Source organism: Xiphophorus maculatus, chromosome 14, assembly GCF_002775205.1.
Source record: "Xiphophorus maculatus strain JP 163 A chromosome 14, X_maculatus-5.0-male, whole genome shotgun sequence".
Classification (NCBI taxonomy): domain Eukaryota; kingdom Metazoa; phylum Chordata; class Actinopteri; order Cyprinodontiformes; family Poeciliidae; genus Xiphophorus; species Xiphophorus maculatus.
The window spans coordinates 2,114,023-2,137,271 of NC_036456.1; the positions used below are offsets into that span (position 1 = coordinate 2,114,023).

General features: G+C 39.5%; 1 protein-coding gene across 7 annotated transcripts in view; it reads right to left on the minus strand.

Annotated features, from left to right (window-relative positions):
* LOC102219889 (neurexin-2) overlaps positions 1-23,249 on the minus strand; it is an 813,998-nt gene that overhangs the window by 448,408 nt on the left and 342,341 nt on the right. For 6 of the 7 annotated variants that reach the window (XM_023346052.1, XM_023346051.1, XM_023346053.1 and 3 more), the window contains 3 exons: positions 19,995-20,018; positions 9,408-9,569; positions 706-1,144 (listed from right to left, as the gene is read on the minus strand). In XM_023346052.1, coding sequence (XP_023201820.1) covers positions 706-1,144; positions 9,408-9,569; positions 19,995-20,018 — 625 coding nt within the window. The remainder of the gene's footprint in view (positions 1-705; positions 1,145-9,407; positions 9,570-19,994; positions 20,019-23,249) is intronic. The other variant, XM_023346050.1, reaches the window with a different exon arrangement.

A 23,249-nucleotide genomic window follows, 5' to 3' on the forward strand; every position in this document is an offset into this window, starting at 1 on the left:
AGTAATGATAAAATATTTTATCACAACTACATGAAAGTACATGAAAGGAAACTGTACTTTGTAAGACATGGCAGCAGACTGCGGGACAGCGAGAGAAAGCAAAACTCACTACACATAAAAGCTGTGTAGTGCTGTGTGGAGGTAAATATAAAGATGTAAAACACAGAGACAGTGAAAGATCACCTTAATCCTGTCTTGACATATTTTCTTAGATTGTAGATGTTGTAATGTTACCCAGTCTCTTACTGCTGATTTTTCTAATTTCTTTTTTACCTCTTCTTGAAATAACTTTGGTATTCTGTTGTTTCTTAAAACTGTTGTTTATGTTAAGCCTACATTTCTAGCTGCTTATGTGAATAATATGTGCATTTATTGTCTGTTTGGGCAGTTGCTAGCCTGTTATGCAATGAACACCCTTCAGCAATAAAGCATGTTCTATTCTATCCTAAGAGACACCATTAGTTCACTTTTTAAAAATTTCACTAAATTTCCAAAGCAAGAATATTCCACTATGGTACTGTCAACTTACATTTGGTCTTTCAAGCAATTTAAATGTCTCTTCTCAATGTATGTAGCATGTGTGCTACATACATTGACTGTAATCATCGCATTTTCCAGCAACACTACAACAAAAAAAAAAAACACAACAACTCCTACTCTCTGCAGCTCTAGATTATTTCTCTCCGGTTCATCCTGCTTCCTCACCTTTCCTCCCTTCCCTCTGGAAATCCACATGGCACCATTCTCCGTCATTGACCTTCTTGTTGCTGGCCTTGAGCTTTGTTTTTCCAGAGCCCATATCGATCAGCAGGTATAAATACCCGTCCAGCAGCTCCATAGCAAAGTAATCGGTCTTCAGTTCCCTCCCGGGCTTCTGCTCTTTGGGCCCCTGAGGACGTCCGTGGCTGAACAGCAGCAGTCCGCTGGGCTCGGTGGTGCGGAAGTCGAAGGAGATGGAGCCCGTCTTCTTGGTGTTCCACTTTGGCAGCGAGATGAAAGCTTCGGGAGCTTCGAACGTGACGGGGTCGAGAGCCGCCACGTCCTCGCAGCGGAACACCAGGTCGCCGTGCAGCGTGATCTTAGGGTCGCGGTCGATGGCCAGCCGGGAGAGCTCCAGCTTGAAGTCGTTGTTCTTGTACACCACCTGTAGGAGACATAGCACAACAGGGTTTGGCATATGAGAAGTATGCTTTTGTAAGCACACGTCTCACTTAGTCATTTTTTATATTTAAAATGCCTACAAATTCGACTACAAATTGCAAAACAATAGTTTAACTAGCTCATTTTCTCCCTTATGAAGACATTTTATGTGTGCAACATTTCATGTGAGGCCGCTTTTTCTTATTATTATTATTAAACATCATAAACATCAATCTGCCAATGGGACTGGAACGGAAATTGGTCACTTGGCTATAATCTCATGTATTTGAATGTAAATGTTAATTAATACGTAATGTCCCCATTTTTATTTTAAAAATAGATTTGAAATAATCAATAACAACAACAAAAAAAACTATTAATGTGTGTGTGGCCAAAACTCAAATCTATGTTCGGTATAATATGAACAGACAGACTGACAGCTCTGGTGGGGGTTGCCAATCAGATTCCGAGGGTAGCCAGGGTGCCCAAAATAGCTGAATGGGTAAAAAAGGAAAGAGTTTCTCTTGGCTTTTTAGTTCAGAACTTGCATTAGGTGAACAGAACCTCTAGCGAGACATCTAAGACAGATAAATGTTCGGTTTACTGACGCTGAATTATTTGTTGAGGAAAAAGCCTTTTCGCCTCAAACTCAAACGGCGAGCGACCACTCGGGGCAACGCGTTATCCGAGATGTACCTTCATTCATTTTAATGCTGACAGTCAGGACTGTGTGTTTGGAGGCGGGGGGGGGGGCACATCAATCCGCAATTAACACTTTATGAACTCCTCACTGTTTCTCCAAAACACCAGAAAATGTGCAAACCAATTTGTTGCACCAACGAAACCCAGCTCAGGGAACGAAGCGACAAAATAAATGACGACACAACGCGCAAAAAAATAAATAAAGGCTCTGGGGGAAATCCAAAAGCAGACTAGCGTGAACGTTGCCTGCAGCCTAAAGGTCTCCGAATGCCTTTGATGGAGCACGGCTTTATTGTTTGCGCTTTAACTGTGTGAACCTCTGCGCCTTACCGAGTGTATTCAGAACAAATTAGCAGCTGCAGGCGAGATAAACTCTTGTCTTCTTAGTTTTGACTTTGTTTTCATTTGTTGCGCACACAGTACACAGCATTCCACAGACCATCCTCAAGGCAACACTGCGAAAAACGCTGAGATTTCTCAGTTGTTGTTTTCTTCCTGTTTCACTCCTCGTGCTCACTCACACCTACACAAACCCGGTAAGAGTCATCCGAGTGGAAGAATGCCTTTTCTACATTCCCTTGATTTTTTTGTTTGTTTGTTGTTTTTCTTATGCCGGTATCCAAGCTACAACGTTAAGGAGGTTGTTTTGTTGCTGCAAAATCACAGGGAAGCAACCTGCTCTTTCTACCTGATTAGTGATAGTGTTGAGTTTGTGGAGATTATGCAGCAGGCGAGGCCTAAACAGAGGCATGTCATAGATTAGCAGGTAAAAAGTTGGAATTTGATCAGAACGCAGGTGAGGCAAAAATTCCTAATGAAGCGTGTTCTCAATTCAGCTGTACCGTACCTTGATTACCACTTCTCTTTTTGGGTAGAAAGGGAAGGAAATATTAGGGTGACACTCATAAATCGACAATGATTTCTTTAACCCTTCCAGACTGAACGGATCGGTGATGACACAGCCAAATTTGCAGTACCGTAATTCCGCGACACTTTGAGCTAGCTGAAAAATTCCAACGGTTTCTGAAAGGGGAGACGTTGCACTTTTCAATATTATTACGGTAATTTCACTCCCGACGTAGCACGGAGGGAAATTAATCTGAGGGGCACTCTTTTAGTAGACGGTATATTGCGAAAATAACTGCAAGATATTGAAAGTTGGATAAAGGGGCAAATATATTTACTCACAGGGCAATTAAAGAACTTCGTACAGTTAAAATAAGTAAAAAAATATCCAGGGAGAGATTTGAAACGTAGAACTCAAGTGGTTAATTTTGTGTGATTGGCTGATACTTATATGAGAAACTGCTCTTATGTACCTTCACGAATGTCGGAAAATCCTCCACTGTCCCCTTTTGCACTGAGAGACGACTGGCTGATAAAATTACTCACCAGGTCACATCATTACAGGTGTAGTTAACAATACTCATCCCACCTCTTGTAAGAGTCTCTCTCTCTATTTCACCTCTCTTTCTCAAACCAAAGACAGAATGTTCAGCAAGAGCACTTCAATGGTAGTTTATTCTTGAACTTAAGGCTGCTTTGATCATCTTCTCAATTGGCAGCTCCACCGCAAAGTACTGTACACCTCCTAATGTTGTCATCAGCAGAGATTAGTCCTGGTAATTAGCCACGATAACACTAAAACTGGCAGCTAATAAGGCGTGAACTTGCCTGAGATAATGTGTAAAGAAGTAAAAAAAAAGAGTGCAAAGGAGGGAAAAGCTTTAAGAGGAAGGTAAATATTCATGCGTGTCTTCGGGTTTTTATTTTAGTTTCCACAAAAGTCAGCCTGGTAGGATTCATTTTACAGCGACACAAAACAACCTTGAAGTTTTCTCTTAAGTTTTTGATGAGCATGGTTGATGAGAGCAGCTACACTCCAGGAACATCAAAATGAGTGATGAATAGCATTGGTCATCTCATTATTTTATTTGTTTGTTTTGCAGTTGCTTTCTTAACACCACCAACTCTTAACTTCTGTAATTTTCTTTGCTTGAATTCGGTACATATGGAAAGTGTACACAGAAAGCTGTTAAATCTGGTTTAATCCAAGTTTAGTTCATTTGCCTAGAAATTCTAATGCGGACCATAAAATGAAACTCTGGTCCGCCTAAAAACCTCAGTCTTCGTTTCTGTTGAAGTGCGGTTCAAATGCATATGTGAATGCCAAGCGGACCAGAGACCGCTCCAAATGCAGGAAGCGGACTACAGCGCAGAGCATTCTGGGTAAATACAACCAAAACAAATGTGCTAGCAGGACAAACGGCTCATGGTTTATTACCAATGACAAAGCAGAACTCCTACAACCGATAGAATCTGATGCCACTCCGTTTTCGCTTGCGTTTGAAGAAGGAAGTTGCACTCATGTCTTCAGAGGTTTTCATGTTGCTTCCTGCTGTGGTTCCTGCTGCAGCGCCACCACAGGTTAGGAGGTGTGCAGTTTTTGGTCCTCACTTGAACCAGATCTACCAGAAAACTGCCTAAGAGAGAGGCTCTAATTGTGACCCAAGAACCATTTCTCCAGTTTAAAGAGAGTAGTCCGAAAAACAGAAAGTATCGGCGGTTGGATGGAAAGAACAAGTAGACTGGGTTTCTAGAGTTGCTGACGCTTCTGTAAACCAGAAGTCTGAATAAGGTTTTGCAGAACGCCATTCAGCGAACCTTGAAGTAGAGAGACTACAGCAGCAGAGGGCCACTTCTGTCAACTAACATACCTCTGGTAGCCTCATCCTGACAAGAAATGCAAGTAAAAGTTAACTTGTGGTGTCTATGAGCTGCTGGTGGACGAGCTCCAGTAGATTTTATAGAGCAATGAACGTGAGACTAGAAGGAACTGCAGATAAGAAGAAAGCACATCAATGTGAAAAAAAGAGGACAGAATAAAAGAGAAAAAAAATAGTAGGAGCGAGTGAGGGCAAAGATGAGGGCAAGAGCATTCACCCAGTGCACAGAATCAATCGAAGAAATCAATTTTTAATTTGCCCATCAGGATGGAGAAGCAGGTTGTACCAAAGACTCTGCTATGGACTTAATTACACAAAACCGTCTCCCTGCGAAAAAGGGAAAAGATGAGAGGCCGAAAGAAGAAGAAGGGACAAAGACAAGCAGAGAGAAATACAGGAGGCGTGACAAGGACAAGCAGGAGCGCGGGCGCTGATGGAGCGGCTGGTGTGAAATGGGTGATAGCAAGGTCAGTGACTGGGAGAGTAATAGAGCGTCGGAGGTTTCAGGGGAGGGACAGATGGTGACACACAGAAGAAGAGTCGGTGGAAACAAGACCCAGGGAAAGAGAGAGACCTGATTTCACGCTCCACCTCTCTGGGAGGAGGCTCGAAAGCACACACGCACCAAGTACATCACACGGAGTATGATCATAGCATGTGGGGTGACTTTGAACACACACACACACTCCCACACCCACGAAGAAGCACAAACACCAGCCCACCAAATAAAAAAATAAAAAAACTTCATATGACTTCAGTGTCTCTTTTGGTGCCTCTTTTTACTCTCCTCTTGCTGTGCTCTTCCTTTGGATTTGTGCTGCCTGGGGTGGAGGGAGGGGGGATCTGGCCAACCGTATCAAAGGCATTTGACCACGGTGGCAGGCATGAAAGCCTTGCCCCGGACCATAACGCCAGTGATAATCCAAGCTGTGCCACAGAAGCAGCAGCACAGGATGAAACGCACTGCGGGTCTACACCCCCGCACTCACTCGCAGGTCTCCCTCCTCACTTTCAGCCGCTACAGTGCTACCTGGAGCTTCAAATCACTCTGATTGCAGGTTTTCTCAACGCCTTTCTTCGTGGTTGCCTCTCTGACTCAGCTCAGATCATGGAGTCATTAGAGCTTGACTGCAACTGAATTTGTCAGGCCATGAGGCACAAATCCTGGGAAAAAGAAGTGTAAGGCAGGTTTAAGGGTACGCCTTTACTTTCGGCGAATTCAGTGCTACCTGGAGCGCCAAGTCATTCCGAATGCAGGTTTTCTCAACACCTGGAAATACGTGTGTGGGTTCTTATTAAGAAACTTGGTTTCACTGGACTGAAAAAGAAATTCTCTTGGTTTAGTTTAGCGTTTATTGTAATCACGCATCTCTCAAAAAATTGGAACTAAGCACATAGAAAGAACTGGATGTTATCAGTGCTCACAAACAGGTGATTTAAAACAATTCTTTGTATTAATTTCTTAAAGTAAAACTGTTCTGATCTTTCATTGCCAGTTTGAGACATGACTTACTGCAGAAACACAAACCTGTTTGAAAAATGGCAGATCATATACAGTATGTTATTTTCAGCAGGGGACATGCTGGAAGATGCGTCGAAGCTATCGACGAATGGCAGAGCTAATTTTTTGCCTAGTGCATTTGATAACTTTGAAAAAATTTAGTGCATTTAGCTTCCCCTGAATGAATTTTTGCGGATAAATTTCAAATGACTAATCTAATTGGCTGTTTTGTAAACTTTCAATTCAACAAAGTTCGACATCTGTGTCAAAGTTTTGGTTATTAACTGTTAAGAATTCTACTAGTAGTTGCACATTTGTAGTCATGCTCTTATTTTGAAGTGGGCGAACACTGTTTATTCAATGATTCCATTTCCTTTTCTTACAATCTCCACCAGTGATCCTGCACAGCATAAGACATTTATTATGTACTCAAAATTATTGCTATAGAACTACAGCCTGTAGATCTACTTTATGAATGTAAACTGTGGTCAATTGGACAAAATTAGCAACAAAGTTAGCAATACTCAACAATGGTAAAGCTGAAACCGTGAGTGAAAGATCTGTTCCAACGAATGGCTTCCCGAGGCTCATACCATGCAGGTAGGTGTACAATATCGTAACCCTGTTGACAACAGTGTACTGTGTGACAAATGTTGGAAATCAATATGACTAAATTTAATGCTTCAACATTAGCTTCTGCTAAATAACATGTTGGCATAGTGCTTTAATACTAGTGGAACTAATGGTAATTACAGGTAAAGGTAATTGTATTTATATAGCACACTTTCAGCAACAAGGCAATACAGAGTGCTTTACAGGAACTAAAAGAAAATACAAACAAAATAAACTAAAAGAAAGAGCAAAAGAAAAAAAAGCTAATAATGTTGCTCCAAAATAAATAAACTAGATACTTCTATTCTGGGTTGGTAGATACGTATAAGTAAGTATCATCCGGTCTGATTCCTTTTCTGGTTTGGAACAATAGGAGTCTAAAAAGTAGTTGTTAAGGTAGTTTTTCTGGGTTCCAAGTTCTAATCCATGTATTGGGTAGCTAAATAAGTGTAAGTAAGTATTTTCTAGTATACTTATCTAGCAACATCTGGGTTGCTAGATAAGTAAGTAAGTATTCTCTGGACTTTCTAAATATGCTCTAAATTTGTTAAAAGTAATGAGTACTCCACAGTTTCTAAGTAATAATAAAAACTAAATGTTCCTGTTCTGGAAGACTTTTTTCTGGATTCTAAGTTCGTTCTACTAATGTTTGTGTTTAGTGCTTTAGGATTAGCGCACCAAACGTTTTAGTTAGCTGTGTTTAAAGCGACTGCTTTCATTCAGTCACTACCCAGTGCTTGTGACCATAGATGAGGGCAGGAACATTGACTGACTGGAAAATCAAGAGCTTCATCTTTTAGCTCGGCTCTCTCTTCACCACAACAAACCAATACAGCACTTTCATCATTGCAGATGCTTCACAATTCTGCCTATCAATGCCCGTCTTTCTCTCATTCGTGAACAAGACCCCGAGATATTTAAAATTCCTCCACTTTGTACGGAACCTCATCCAAGATGCTTTTGCATTAAACCCCCTACACTCTGATATCTTTCGGAGTCATCTGATTGCCTAATGCATGTAATTTAATGTCAGTGTAAATCAATCTGTTTTGTGAGGGCCTCAGGGGTTTGTTAGAAAACACTGGTGAACAAAAAGCACCCAGGGGACCAAAGAACTCAGCAACCGGGTCAGGGATGAAGTAGTGGGAAAATTTAAAGCAGGGCTTTATTCTAAATCACCAACAACAGCTTCGACGTCTCAAGGAGTTCCGTTCAATTTGTCATCTGAAGAAAGAAAGATTACAACAAAACTACAAACTTGCCAAGAGAGGGACATTCAGCTAATGTGACAAGCTAGGCATGCAGTGCAGTAGCCAGAGAAGCAGCTCATAATAACTCTGGGGGAGCTTCAGGCATCTACAGTTAATGTTGCTAGTTGCACACACCACAAATCTGGACTTTATGGGAGTGGAAAGAAGGAAGACATTGTTAAAAGGAAGATATAACAAGTCTTGTGTTAAGTCTGCTACCGAAGGGGCACCGCAAACGTGAAAAAAAACAACAAACAAACAAAAAAACTAAATGAGTTATGTACAAAAGAGATCACAAATTCACTTCTTAGGCCAGATGTCAAATGCTGTGTAGTGGAAAACTAATACCGCAAATCACCCTTCACTGTGACGTATCAAGGCATTGTCCGTATTTCCATAGGGACAATGAAACTAGTCAGAGTTCATATGAGGATGGACAAAGCTGAACACACAGCAATACTGGAGGTACTGCAGACAGAGACATAACCACTCTCTGGAACATTTTTGATCGAATCATATTCATGGGTTAGTCGGAAAATATCTCCAGTCTCAAAAATTAAAGTTGCGGCAACAGAAAGCCCTACAACTCCATTTCCATTTCGCTGTCTAACAGCGCTTATTTGTCTTCAACTCCTGTTCTTCCTGTTTGCTATCTGTTTTCTCTCCCATTCTCTTCATCCTTTCCCTTCACCGTGCTCTGTCTGTTCACTGACTATAAATCCTGTCTTGTCCTGACGAGAGAGAGGATAGTTAAATGCCTTGGGAGGTTTAGGACTCACAGGGGAACCTCCCGATGGCAAGCCAAATAATGAAAATGTAATTCTGAAGGCATAATTAAGTTAGAGATGATGTGATTACTGTGTGAGCTGTTAAAAGCGATGGCAAAAGTAATTACTTATTCAATCAGCAAGGTTTTATGAGGATATAAGATAGTACCATGCTGCTTTGCGTCTATACAAGCCATTACATTTACAAGAGAACATCAGTTGGGGCCGTGATTGGGCTTCATGACAGCTTGTTCATCTTTGTGGTAAACCTTTGACGGCATTAAAGCCATATTTTTGTTTACGAACTGAACTGAATCCTATTGGTGGACGGTATAAAACCGGAATACGGCCGCTTCCTCCGTCAGCCTGTTGTGGCGTTATTAATTTCTGCTGAAGTGTTTGGTCTATACCGGGGTTAGAAAGTGCAAGAACAACCACAGAGGGAATAAACACTTGGAAAGCAATTCAGAATGTTGTGCATCTGACACCTCCCACTCCAACATATGGGAATTAAATCTGCCCACGCTGATGAATCTCTAGAGACGGTGTCAGTCAACACAAAGGTGCTCGCTGAAAAACGTGAGGATGACACTATTCTACGATCCAACATGTTCTCACTGCAACTGTGTTATGCTGCTATAACTGCATTTCACTGTGGAACCAAACAGACGTTGGCTGGTATTGTTCAATAAAACAAAAACAGACTCACGTCTTTAAGGCAGCCCATAAAGTTGTTGCTGACTGGTGATCCAGGCAGGTCTGCCGTGTTGGGGCTTCCCCCGATGTAGAAGAAGTCATCGGAGCCCAACATGGTGTAGTCCTCCTGGGTGTAGCCAGTGGTGGTCAAAATACCATCCACAGAGATGGTCACCTAGTGCAGGCACCGGCCAAGAGAGACAGAAGTAGGAAGAGGGAACAATAGAGCAAGAGTAGAGAATGATAAGAGAGGAGAGAAATTAGAAGAAATGAAGGGGAGAAACAAGGAAGATTTTAGATTAAACGCCAGCGATGGGCAGGGCTGTGTCCTAGGGTGCATTGCTCTCTTTGGTGCTAGTCAGACTGAGGATACTCACTGCAGAGTGCACTTGTTACAGTAAGGCTAAGCCATGAACTCCAAAGTACTGATCATTGACGGTTTTGGAAAAAAGATCAAAGAGACAGTTTGCTTCAACTGGATTCTGGACTGGTTAAAAACGGGCTAGAAAACTTCAACTGGACAGGTGCTATTTTCGTAATAACACTAATAATAAAACTACCAAAAGTTCAATTAGTTCAATTCAATTAGGCTTAGGACTTGAAGCTCGTTCAACTTGTTTGCCAACAACCGAAGACGTGTTCTGAACGTCTTCCTTTTCTCTCTTCTTTGCTCCTGTTCTGTGTCCATTTGGTACATTCACCATTTTACCATTTGGTAAACGTACCAAATATAAGCCATTTGATCTTTACAAGTGGCCCTGTGTGTTTTTTTTCTTCCTCTCTCCCATGCCCGGCATAGATATTCTATAACATTCCTTTGCTGAACCAGTTTTCATTTCAGGCGCTATCACTAAAAATAACTCCTGTCTCATTTTAATTGCCTCCAGACTCTTCATTCTCTGCAAGGTTACACGTTCTGCATTGAATGTTTGATTGCAGAGGGAGTCGACGGTGCCAGGTTGGAATGAGGAATCAAGAGACTCAGACGTAAGCTGAAACTATGAGATAGTGTTAACAGACGTGCAGAAACAGGACTTACCATATTCAAAATTCTGGGAGGCTGTGTGTTAAAGCTCAAACTAAATCGTATAGTGTTTGAAATACTGAGTCTCTATAATCTGATATCAATAGAGCATGAGTAATCCAATGAAAAAAAAAAGAAGATGTTTTATCCTGGATTTCACTAAGAGGTGTGAGAGCTACTCTGCTAGCAGCGCACACAAAGCTCAGAAGATGAGACGAAACAACTGTTCTAAATGTCACAGCAACCTGTTCACTAATAGTTCAATAACTACCTGGGGAGTGAGAAAAATCAGATCTGGGATACACTCGAGGAAAGCGTTTTTCCGCCACTCATCGGATAATACGGCAATCATTCCGAATAAAAACCTATTCTCTCCACATTCGGCTCATTACAATGCAGGCAAAATTGCGGTGCTTGACGAGAATGCAAATAAGTATAATTTAGCTAATTGTGCTGTTGCTCTGCGTTGTCATTTTACATCATGACCGTATTTAGCATTAGCACCACCAAAACAGAGCTTTCAAACAAAACACACAGCCGAATCATGTTGTCTGATTTGGGATCATATTCGGTGCTTTTGTCAATTATTCATACTTTAATCATACTAAAACAGCTGGCTTCGCTGAAAGGAAAAAGTGCTCTCATCTCTGATTTAATATATAATGATTTTGCGTAAATGTATAAACTCAGCACTCCCAGGAGTTATGCACATCGACGTTTTGCTTTCCATCGCCTCCTGCATCAAGCAGAGGCAGTATTACAGATATCACGACGAGAACGCAGAGAGGAATTTTCTACTGTCTTTGGACAGAACGTGTCGATTTAATTTCAGCACGTTTAGCTCACATGTGACAAATTTTACATTTTCTAGACCAGGAGTCTTTAACTTGACTCTGGCTTAAAATGATACAGAATCAATTAATGTTTTAAAGTGGCAGTATTATGTATTTTCCAAGCACATAGTGCCATTTTATAGCACAATCAAATAAGTAGTGGGCCCTTTATTTGTAAAAAAAAATTATGTTATATATATTTAAAATAGCTTTCTTCAACATGGCTCCTCTAGTAACCCTTTAACAACGTTTTTACCAGTGTTGCCCTGAGAAGTAGCTCATATTATGAGCTCAGCAGTTCCACCAGGTGTTTGCTAATTGCTGCTGGCTAGTCTGAAGGAGCTGAGTTGGGGAGTCACTCTGTGAGCTTCCGCCTCACTCTTGAGACACAACTCCTCCTTTGAGACACAGGAGGAGCTGTGTCTCAAAGGCGGAGCTAGATCCACCAAGGTGCTTTCCACAGCTGAATGGTTGCCGTGGGAGATAAAAGGATTTCTCAAATCCTTTTATTCCTTGATTCTTTCATGCCTTGATGCATGAAAGAATCAAGGCGACACTCCTGGTATGTTTTTGAAGAGGGGTTAACATTAAAACATTATGTAAATCTCAAAACAGCCAATTTTGCATAATGCTTCCCCAGACATCTCCATCTGCTTTTCTGCAAAAGTTTCTTTTTTTTTCCTTTATTTTAAAAACCTAAAAAATGAGGTTCTTGGGAAAAAAAAGACAAAAACATTACCTGAAGTTGTCTCTCTCTCTTTTTTTTTAAAGACTATGTAACATTTTGTCACCTTCCTAAAATAATGGCCTCACTCATTTTTTTTTCCCCAAAAGATGATTTAGTCAATTATTTTAGGAAGGTGACGATTTATGGCTCTAAACAAGTCTTATTCAGCTGAACTGAAGAAAAATTAGGCTCAGAGTTCTTGACAACGCGTAAACTGTTTCTGTCCGGAACAAATGAAGGCATTGAAAGTTCTGAAGTTGATGGCTGAAGCCAAACTATAGCAACTGCACTCCACAGATCCTGAATCCTCAGCTGAATCATCAGTTTTGATTCCCAATTCCTTTCGCCATTTTTTTTTTTTCCTTCGTACTTCCCTGATTAGCAGGGCAACCCATTTTTATGTCTGCTGTTGGTGAATAATAGCGATGATACTGGCCAGACGCGTCTGGCGTAAAGAATCTGCAGTTTGCAGAGCTGCTATGTGGGGGTTAGTGGGGGGTCACAGATGGGGCTGCTCAGCGGGACCGACTCACTTGTCCTATCGTCATGGTGGAAACCTCACCGGCTAGGGAGAAGAAATGCGGGGCATTATCAGGATGGTTGCAATTTTTTCCAACACATTTATTTGACTTCAAATGAGCCACACGGTCGTCAAAAGGAAGAGGTTTTCAAGGGAGTATTGAACCTGGAAGGCCTGGAGACTAAAGCGTCGACTAAAAGGAACTGCTAGTGGAACGTTTCGTAGAAAGACGTCGATCTCAAGAGCTGGATATTATCAGAGGGATTATGAGGGAGAAACATTGACAAACTGCCAGACATCTATTAAATTCAACAACAAAAAAAAGACAATTAGAAATTATCAGTAGTTTTTTTGAAAATGTTTTTCTTGCTTTCTTTCTTTCTACTATTTGTAAATCTGCTGCCTAAAAGGTTCAAACACAGACAGATCAGTAAATATGGCCTGGAGGAATCTTATTTATGAATTAAATTACGATGTGATCAAAGACTGGAGCAAAAAAAAAAAAAAAACTCCCCGCAGAAAAAACTGGTCAAGGTGCCAAAACAACAGAAACCTAAGAGTCTGTTATTCAAACCACTAAAAATCACTTTTTTTATTAGATCTTTACACCTGGTTTTCCTGCGCAAACCCAACTAAACGTCCTGCTGACTTTAATCGTTCTCCAGGGGTTTTTTTTTTACCCAGAGTCTCTTTGCAGCACAGAGAATCTCAGACCTGGCTGCTCTGTGCTGAATTGAGACTTACCCAGATTTAAGGTCGACACAGCTTGAGACGTCAAATCACTTAAAGCTGAGAAGTTCACCAAATCTCCCGCTGCTGAAACGATTCTTAGATCAGTTGATTTCTTGTGTGTTCCCTCCTGACAAAACATTCTTTGCAACAATATGAAAACTTGGCTAATATGATGGATTAGCTTCTCGTGAATGAAAAGAATGGAAGGGTGTGATTCCCACCGTGCAGGTGGTTAGCCCTGTCATGACCGACACACACACACACACACACACACACACACAAAGTTTACCTAGCTGACTTGCACACAGTCCACTGTGCATTAGGATACTCCCACCTTCTCCACTCTGCTGATCCTCAGAGGCCCGGTGAAAAACTTATGTGCTGACTACGGCCAAATTGAAAAGAAAAGAAATCAGCAAGCACACTAATAGGAGGTCCCACGAGCACAGCCGCGACTTCACCGCTTCTATATATGGATCAGAACGAAGCCAGGTAGTTTCTGGGGCTCTGAGCAAGTACGAGAGAAAGCACTAAACCTTCCTTTGGCTCCAGGGGGAAAAAAAACAACAAAAAACAGTTTAATTTTGGCTCCATAGCTACATGACGAGCTTTTGTTTTTCTGGCAATTGATGGGTGCAAGGACTGACTTTGATGATGTACGGAGGAGGCAGAGTTTCATGAATAAAAATGTACATTTTCAGTCCGTTTAATGTCACTATTTAAATTTAAAGCCTACATTATCCTCAAAAATAACTAAATAACTTATTAAAATGCTTGAAACTTTTACCAAAGTCTTTATAGTCTTATATTGGTGAATGATGATAAGCTTTAGTCAACAACTGAAATCCCCACATAAAAACTAAACTTTATGAAATAGACCATTGCATAAAGGAATATTCCCAATATGCAGGTTCCAGGAAAAAGGCTAAATATATGGCAATAAATCCCGACCTAAAGTGTTTCCTGCCCTGAATCAGACTTTATAGTTCGACCACAGTTTTTTTTTAAAAAAACACACACATCAGCATATTTTGGCCAGAACTTTAAGGCATAAAGTAAAAAAATTATGCATTTCTAAAAAAAAAAAAAAAAAAAATTAATGAAAAAAAACTAATTCATTTACAAATTTAAAGATGCAGCTTAAATCCAAAACTTCGTGTAAAAGGCCAGCAGTATTTATCTTGTTAAGGGTTTAATGTTTGTATGCCTTACTTTAGGACTTTTCATTAATCTTTAACACCCTGTAAAACCGCCTGTAAAAACTGCATGGCTGGCTGCCAAGTAGGGCAGCCTGAAAGGCCCAATGAGGACACTTGGAGACGGCGGTCAGTTACCATGGAGAGCGAACAAGGACTGGTGGACGGATGTCATTGCTGACCAAAGAAGTCCTACTGATTTCTTACGCGGGTCAACTTGCTGTTTGGGCATCAAGAAAAGTGAGCAGATTGCTGTTGAAGGAAGACTCTGCCACCAAAATAAGTCTGTTTTGTTGTTTTTATTTTTTCTTCTTTTTTTGGAGGGTTTTCTAACTACAGCAGCAAAGGCCCAGAAGATTTAGATTGCAAATCGTTTTCACTCAACCAGGAAATTTGTTGCTGGTAGGAAATGAGGCTAGCATAAAGATTTATCTCTATCTCTGTCTCAAAAGATGCTAAAACAATGTAAACACGCCTCAGTTTTGAACAGCTTTTTGCATGTGGAAAATATGGCATGTAGCAAATCATCTATACCTTCCTCAATAATCCATAATTTTTCTTTTTTCTTTTTTGGCTTTATAGTTTGAAGTTCTTTGTGTAGTTGCTGACTAGCTTTGCCTATTGGTATTTATCTTTGCTGATGAGCCTTGTGTCTTTAATGTAAGAAAATCTCTTAGCCAATTTAATCTTTAGCTAGCTAAAGATCCCATTTGATCCTATTAATCAAATGGGATCTTTCATTTGATTAATATAAATAGCTTGGATTTGTAGTTCTGTTCTAGTTGTGCTAGCCACTCAAAGCACTTTACACTGCAGCCAATCACTAAAGCAAACTCATTAACACACATACATTCACACACCGATACACAGATCGGAAGGCAACCTGAGGTTAAGAGCTTTGCCCACATCAACATCAACCAAAGTCACTAAGTGTGAAAATTACTCTAAAAATCTTCAAAGACAATAACAAATATATTTTTAAAATCTTTTCTTGTTTTCTTGTGCATCTTCTATGGAAAAAAGTGTTTTTTCCTCAATGATTAATGACTTATTCTGTTAATAAATATGAAAAGTTGAGTCCAACTGAAACATGCTTCTTGAAATGTAATGTAATCACTTATTTTGCTCATTTGTACCTGATTGGTCAGGTTTGTACACTTATGTTTCACATGCACTGCAGAAAAGGGTTGAAATGCTTACCTGGTAAATGGATCACTGATCCTTACAGCGCTACACCTGCTTACTTTCATTGATCTTTAGTGAGGAGAATTGAAAACATACACATTAAGTATTCATAACCGTTCACATTTTTGTAGTAACCTAAGAGTGAAGCCGCTACAGACGAGCTTCCCATCAGAAAAATGGGTCTCATTGACTTTGATAGGTGTCTGGCAGATTGTCAAAATTTCCTAGCTAATCACAAATTATATTTAAAGCATACCGGGAAACTAAGCTAGTATTTCAGGGATCCTAAAAGTATTCCGGACGCGACCTATCGGCAACAGTTAGAGGGGGAGGGAGGTGCCTAAGTGAGGCCCAAAAGGCTTAGCAGGTTGAAGGGTGAACGGAAACTGTTAGTACTTTTGTAAGTAAGGGAAAGTCAGACACAAAAATGGTTGTTAGTACAGTTACAACAAAGGTTTCGTTGGAACAGTTGATTAGTAACACTGATTCGGTTAATTTCACCAATGTGGTCAGTAAATGTGAGGATTCTTTAAAAGTCCTCTGCAATTTGATTGCACAAACCAGATCCAGATTTGAACTGAACATGTTATTTCATGTGGAAGGGGTTTGTTTCGTTCAAAAAGAACCAAAAATTTATCCATCCAAGTTAACAGGGTGACACACAGCCCATGCACGTTAACCAAAAAAAGGATGGGAGGAAGTATGGAGGTGGAGGACAATTCCTTTGGACACAACACATATGGGTTAAGGAAAAATATATATATATTTAAAAAAAATAGGAAAAACAAATCAAACCCACTGGCAAGATGCAGCAGAAATGAGCTCGTAGGGACGGAGGATGAGGGGAAGGGGGTTCATTTAATTTCAGGGTTTCTTTTCCCAGACAAATGGGAAAAGAAACAGAGCTCTCATTGTTAAGGCTGTTTGTGATATTCAAAATCACAACATAAAAAAAAGAAAAGAAAAGAAAAGAACCCATCAAGACACGTGTGGGCTACAGCAGCACTTACACCGTTTTAATGGCGCAAGGTTGCTCTAGCCAACTGTTGCATGCAAACAGATTGGAAGGTTACAATCACTGGATACTGTCAACGTGTAGGTGGAAGTGGGACAGGATGGGGTCAATAACCACGGATGAAATAAACAGGAGAGAGAGGTTTTTTTAAAGAATAGGGAAAATCCAGAGGGGAGATGAGATAGCCCTGCGTTTGGTAAACGGAAGGGTCGGTATTCCGATGGCATCGATCGCCGTCGTGAGTTTAGGGCTTTTCCGATCGCCTCCGCCTCATTTTCACGACGGCGTTATAGGCTGTGCGCTTGTACTGCTTCGTAATTTCTCTCAAAATTCAGGAGGAAATCACAAAGGCATCATCAAATGTGCATGATTCTGCCTTTTCCCTCAATTCATGTCATGATGGAATGGTTCAATTTAATCCTTCCAAGATTTTTCCTCTTTTTCTTACCAGAGTAGGAAATCTGTCTCCCCTCTATATTTTTTTCCCTGTGTCATTTTCTTTCTTTTTTTTTTTTTTGGTAGGGAAAGGTGTGAGGTCATAATTTGTTTTAGTAGGTTAATTTCTAAAATTAAACATACATAATAATAATAATAATAATAATAATAATAATAATAATAATAAAACAAATAAACATAGGAAGAAAAGAAATAAAAAAACAAACAAAAATAGGGGTATGGCTACCACATTTTATGGTCATATTAAATATATTGGAACAGTTAATATATGTATGCATATATGTTATCCAGGATACATATATATATATATATATACATATATATATATATACATAAACATATATTCTCAGTCTTATCCCTATTTAAAAAGAATAAGGACAAAAAAGGGAGAAGCCTACCATATTCATGCAAGGGATGAGGGATAAAGTGTACAAATATAAGTTAATGTTAGTGTTAGTGATGGGCAGAGCACACACAGCGTATACATATTTATGTTTTAGGGTCTGCATCAATGGGCAGACAGTTTTATTTAAAGACGGACTTCGCAGTGAAAGAAAGTTAGACCAAACTGCCTGAATGGTGTTGAGATGTTAGCACACCTGAAAAAACCCCACTTTTTATCTTAACTTTGACATTTATTTTAGGATGTTTTTTTTTTTCCTTTTTTTTTTTTTTTCCTGTAAAGTGTTTGCATAGTGGCATGAGTATGTTCCTCACCATTGAGAAATCATGAGATCATGAAGCTATGGCCAAGGACTCCACCCTGACATGAGGCTGGTTTTACAGCAAGAGCTTTAAGCACTAAATCAAATGCTGTCAATACTCTTCACGAACCATAAACCTCACAACAACATCCCAAGATAATACGCTTTGCTATAACATAGTAAACATGTTTTACTTTGGCAAGAAAAAGAATAGCTGTGTTAAAATGGTCTACTGGTTCACTATATTATACACTATTTTACTTTAGAAAATTTTACTTTCTTATCCTCGGTAACATGCAGTAGAAATTTATCAGGTTGTACAGCAATTTACAGTTACAGCTAAAATCAATCTCTCAAATCCTCCAGCTTAAGCTCAGGTTCAGCTGAGATGTCAGTCTGCACAGATTCACTGAGAATCTCCTAGGTTAGCTGTTTAGCATGCTAGCATTACAATTAGCATCTTTGTTGCATCTGAAACATTTTACAGCTAGCAGTCTACTGCTACCTGAAACATTTTACAGCTAGCGGTCTACTACTAGCTGAAACGTTTTACAGCTAGCAGTCTACTACTAGCTGAAACACTTTACAGCTAGCGGTCTACTACTAGCTGAAACGTTTTACAGCTAGCGGTCTACTACTAGCTGAAACGTTTTACAGCTAGCGGTCTACTACTAGCTGAAAAGTTTTACAGCTAGCGGTCTACTACTAGCTGAAACGTTTTACAGCTAGCGGTCTACTACTAGCTGAAACGTTTTACAGCTAGCGGTCTACTACTAGCTGAAACGTTTTACAGCTAGCGGTCTACTACTAGCTGAAAAGTTTTACAGCTAGCGGTCTACTACTAGCTGTAAAATGTTTTAGATGCAACAAAGAATGCTAATTGTAATGCTAGCATGCTAAACAGCTAACCTAGGAGATTCTCAGTGAATCTGTGCAGAATGACCTCTCAACTGAACCTTAGGTTAAACTGGAGGATTTGAGAGATTATTAGGGAAATGTTTAGTGTACTCAAAGCACATTTAAAGCAGTAAACAGAGGCTTCATACTAAACCCAAAATGCTAGCTGTCATTTAGGCAAGCTGTTCCTTTTGATTATCTGCACATGTCTCTGTTTAAAATATTCAAACATTTTTTTCAGGGGCTAAAAATATATATATTTAAAGAACACACAGTTCTGTGAAAAAGTATTTAGCCCACAGCGGTTCTCACCTTCGAACGTTCCAATGGATCTGATGAGGTTAGACTTCATTAGGTTTATCTAAAGGGTCTACTATGCTTTCTAAAGCATAGTAGAGGTGTTAATATATTTTTTGGGAAGAATCATGTGGTGTATATATCACAATATAAGATACCACAATAATTCTTGTCAAACTTGTTTTTATTGTTCTTTGCATCTTAACTGGGAGATCAGCACGTAATTAGGAGGCTTGTGGCACTGCTAGAGGCCACAATCATTCCACAATTAAGTGAGCGAGTAAATGACTAAATATTTCATATGCAACTGATGGCGTTCTGGAGCCTAATGAGCTCATCTTTTTTGGAAAAAAGACGCAAAAAAATATTTCTGTTCTCAACTTTCTTTCCTTGGAATAGTCAAAGTGTGTATTTTCTAGAGAAATCAGCTGTGTAAGCTCGCCTCAAAGGGTTCCTCTAAAAAAAGAATAAAATCAATCAATAAAAAAAAAACAGGAGGGGAACTAGGGTTAACAAAAAAACCATAAAATGATTCTAATACAAAATTGCAAAAAAAACAAACAAAAAAAATAATATATATATATTTTGCATTATGTTCTTTATTTCTTCATACGGATAGTGTTTGAAGTTTAGAAAAATAACATTAAAAACACAAAGGAAATAAGAGCAGAAATAAATATGTATATATATAAAATAAAGAACTAAAGACATACAATTAAAACAAAAAAATTTTTTTGTGCAGACCTCTTTGGATGAAGACATTGAAAATTTTAGGGAGGGGAAAATAAAGGGTAGTAAAAAGAAATCTGTTACACATTTGTATAAGTTTATACAAAGAGAGGGCAAAAAGAAAAAAAAAAAGAACAGAGGTGGAGTTTTTTAGCTACCTTGGAATTGATGGAAGATTGGACTTTGAGTTAAGCAAACAGAATAGAAAGAGTAACGGAAAACCCAGGGCAAACCAAAGTGTAAGACAATTAGAATGATATCTACCATATAATGCAGTTTGTTTACCATAGCGTGTCCAATGCCTGCGTGCTTCAGGAGAAAACAGGGGGGAGGAGAAAGAAAAAAATAATGATGAACCTTAAAAAAAAAACTCAAGAAAACATATCCTAACCCCCAAAAAAGTGGGATAGAATTGCCGGTAGCAAAAGCAGCGTCTCAGTTCATAGACAATCTGAGGCTAAAGAAAAAAAAAAAGTAAAAGAAAAATACAACCTAGAAACTAATTCTCTCCTATATTTCTTTTGCTTTAAAACATCCAAATAAAGAAATAAAGAAAGCAACTGTAAGTGCCTAGTTGTTTTAAAGGGTCTCCAACACAAAATCATCCAAATAAATAAATAAATAATAAAGAAAAAGGATAGGATACAGTACATTTGTTAGTATGTAGGTCGCAATTTAAGTAGAAAAAACAACAGATGGCACACATTCCGTGAATGACACAGTGTTAGTTGTTGAAATCATAAGAGGTAAAGGAAAATAAAAATTCACTAACGAAAAGAATCAAACTGGAAAAAATCTGAAGCTTGTTAGTAAGAGAGACAAAAGTTAGCAAACCAACCTCCACGGGGAGGCGCGTGGGGGTGGGTGGAGAGATAGGGCTGCGGGTGGTTTTAAAGGGGATGTTTACGTGGAATTGGGAAGGAAATGAGGGAGAAGTACATCAATATTAGTATCCACGGTGACAGACTGATGTGGCCAGCGGGGCTCTCTATTAAGAGGGTCTAGGTAATTTCTGCGAGGCCTTCGTTTTGGTGGGCACAGTCAATTATTTTAGATGACTTACAGGGAAGTGAATATAGCGGATGACAACTGCAATACATGAAACAAGAAAGTGAAGACGTTACGGCATCGCACAAATCTGCAATTATCTTGAAAAGCTATAGGTTGATCTCAAGTGTGAGGTTGCGACGGCGCCGAGTTAATTCAGAGGTTTCCTGCAAGGAAAAAGACTTCAGGAAAGAAAAGTGGCTGCTGCATTCTGAAAGGAAAAGAGATGTTAATTAGTTATTTGTTAAAAACATACACATGTGACTGCACTCACAAATAAATCATAATTATAACACTTTTTAAGTGATTTCCTATCAAAGAAACATGTTGCTATCATTAGATATGTAAACATTACATGTCTTGTGTAACACAAATTATACGCACAACCTAGTAAATATCAAGTATCACCCATGATGATTGTCTTCTGCAGTGTGGAACGTTGTTCAGAATGAAAGTAATCCTAAACGTCGGCATTGTTTCAGGTTTTCCTCTGTCAGATGTCTGTAAAACTCCTACGACAACAAAAGAAAGTTGCTGTACAAAGACCCAATAAAGTGGCTTGTTAAAACGTAGACGTAAGGCTGAGTGAAAAGTTGAGGCGTTACTAAAACGCTGTTACATCCCAACAGAATTCGTACACTTTCACAAACCTGGAGTAATTTCATTTTTGAAAAGAGCAAATTCATATGCAAGTGGCTGCATGTGCTATAATTATACACGCAAAGCCCAAGACGCTTGCAGCCATCTTTACTGTAACGTTTATTCAAATGAAATAATTTTAGGAAGTCTTACTGCATAAAATCCCAAAGCAGGTCTGTTTAAATTCATAAATATTCATAATTTGTTTTTCTCACACGTAATGCGACAAACCACATGAACCATGTGCATAAAAACAAAACAAAGCTACCAAATTTTGATTAGAATTGGTGTTAGCAGGTGCATTTCCATTGACCATGTAATTGCACAACTTCACATTTCCAAGATTAATTTGCTTATATAGAAACACGCCAATTCTGAATAAACTCTTGTTTTTGATAAAATGCTGTCTGTATCAAAATTGGTTTATTTTGCAAAACTGCAATAGAAACTCTTTTTCCCCCATCACACTAGTCACATGATCAACAACCAGATGTTGCCACTGGGGAAAACCATGAAGCAGATGACAGGAAGGAGCGGGAGGATGATAGTGCGGCATGTTTTTTAGCGACTTATCGCGTGAACAGAGTTAACCACGTGTGATTTTTGTTGTGTTTCTCATTTAATGGAGACACTGCAGTTGCAAAGTTGTGTTTTCTGACAAAAGCGAAATATTGACAAAGTGTTGCACACATTTCTAATGGAAGCACATCATTCATCCTAACTGTGGGTTAAAAGTATAGGAAATGAGCTGCAGTGACAGTGATAAGCAGCTATTTAAAGTGCTCCTGCCCTGAATTATGCACAGCTTCAGAAGGTCACAGAATTTCAACCAAATAAAGCTAAAGAAACTTTTCGAACTTGTTTTGAAGTTCGGCGCTGCGGTCAGAAGCCTGTTCCCGGCCCGAGATTTGTCTCTGCTTTATGTACGTACAAAAGGTATGAGCCAGTGTGTGGGAAGAATGCGTTCCTGCCATCTGTGTGGGAGATTGATCTGAGCGGTGACATAAACAAACCGGGTCCCCAGGAGGCTAAATGGCCAATGTTAAACTTAGCACACGCCCACTGCTTGATGCTTGGTCAAAGTGAAGAGCTGTCAGCCGTCACCCACTGTCTCTAATGATGCCTCTTAATCCATTAATTAGCAGAGAAAAAAAAAAGGATCCATCAGTGGGTGTGAATCTGCATGTGAGCACTGCAATTTGCTTCTGTGCCTCTGAGCTGCAGAAATAACAGCCTGTGAAACGAACAAATGGACATGACAGAAAACCTGACCAGCCCAAAATCGTGAAAAAAAGATTTGCTGCTGGCTCTGACAAACGGGACAACAGAAGGTGGACTTTCAAACCGCAGAAACTTTTAGTTGCCTTGTAGGCCGGCTCTGTTTGAATTTTGGAATGGCCTCTCTGGACAATCACTTCTGTGAGAAAATTTGTCGGTATATTTTAAGGAAACGAGACCAAAAGATATCTGATGTTACATAAAAACAGTAAAAGAGTAAGTCAGAATATTCAGCCAAGAAACACGATTTAAGTTTTAGAATATAATGAATAGGTGTACTTTAAGAAGAAAACAAAAATCTGGAGGTGGAGTTTGAATTTAGGCATCTACAAGATCAAAGGCCTGTTATATACAGTTGAAACAGAAATCTGACACACACCAGAGAAACATCTGGTCCTAAAATTCATCCACCGACTCCCTGTAACGCAGAGAATAGACTTTAACATAATTCTGCTAGTTTATAAATCAATAAACGACTTTGTTTCAAAATGCGTTAAAGACCTGTTGTCGTATCAACCTTCCAGGCAGGCAGGTCTTCTGGTTCTGGTTCTGCAGAGTAGACCAGAATCAGAAGAC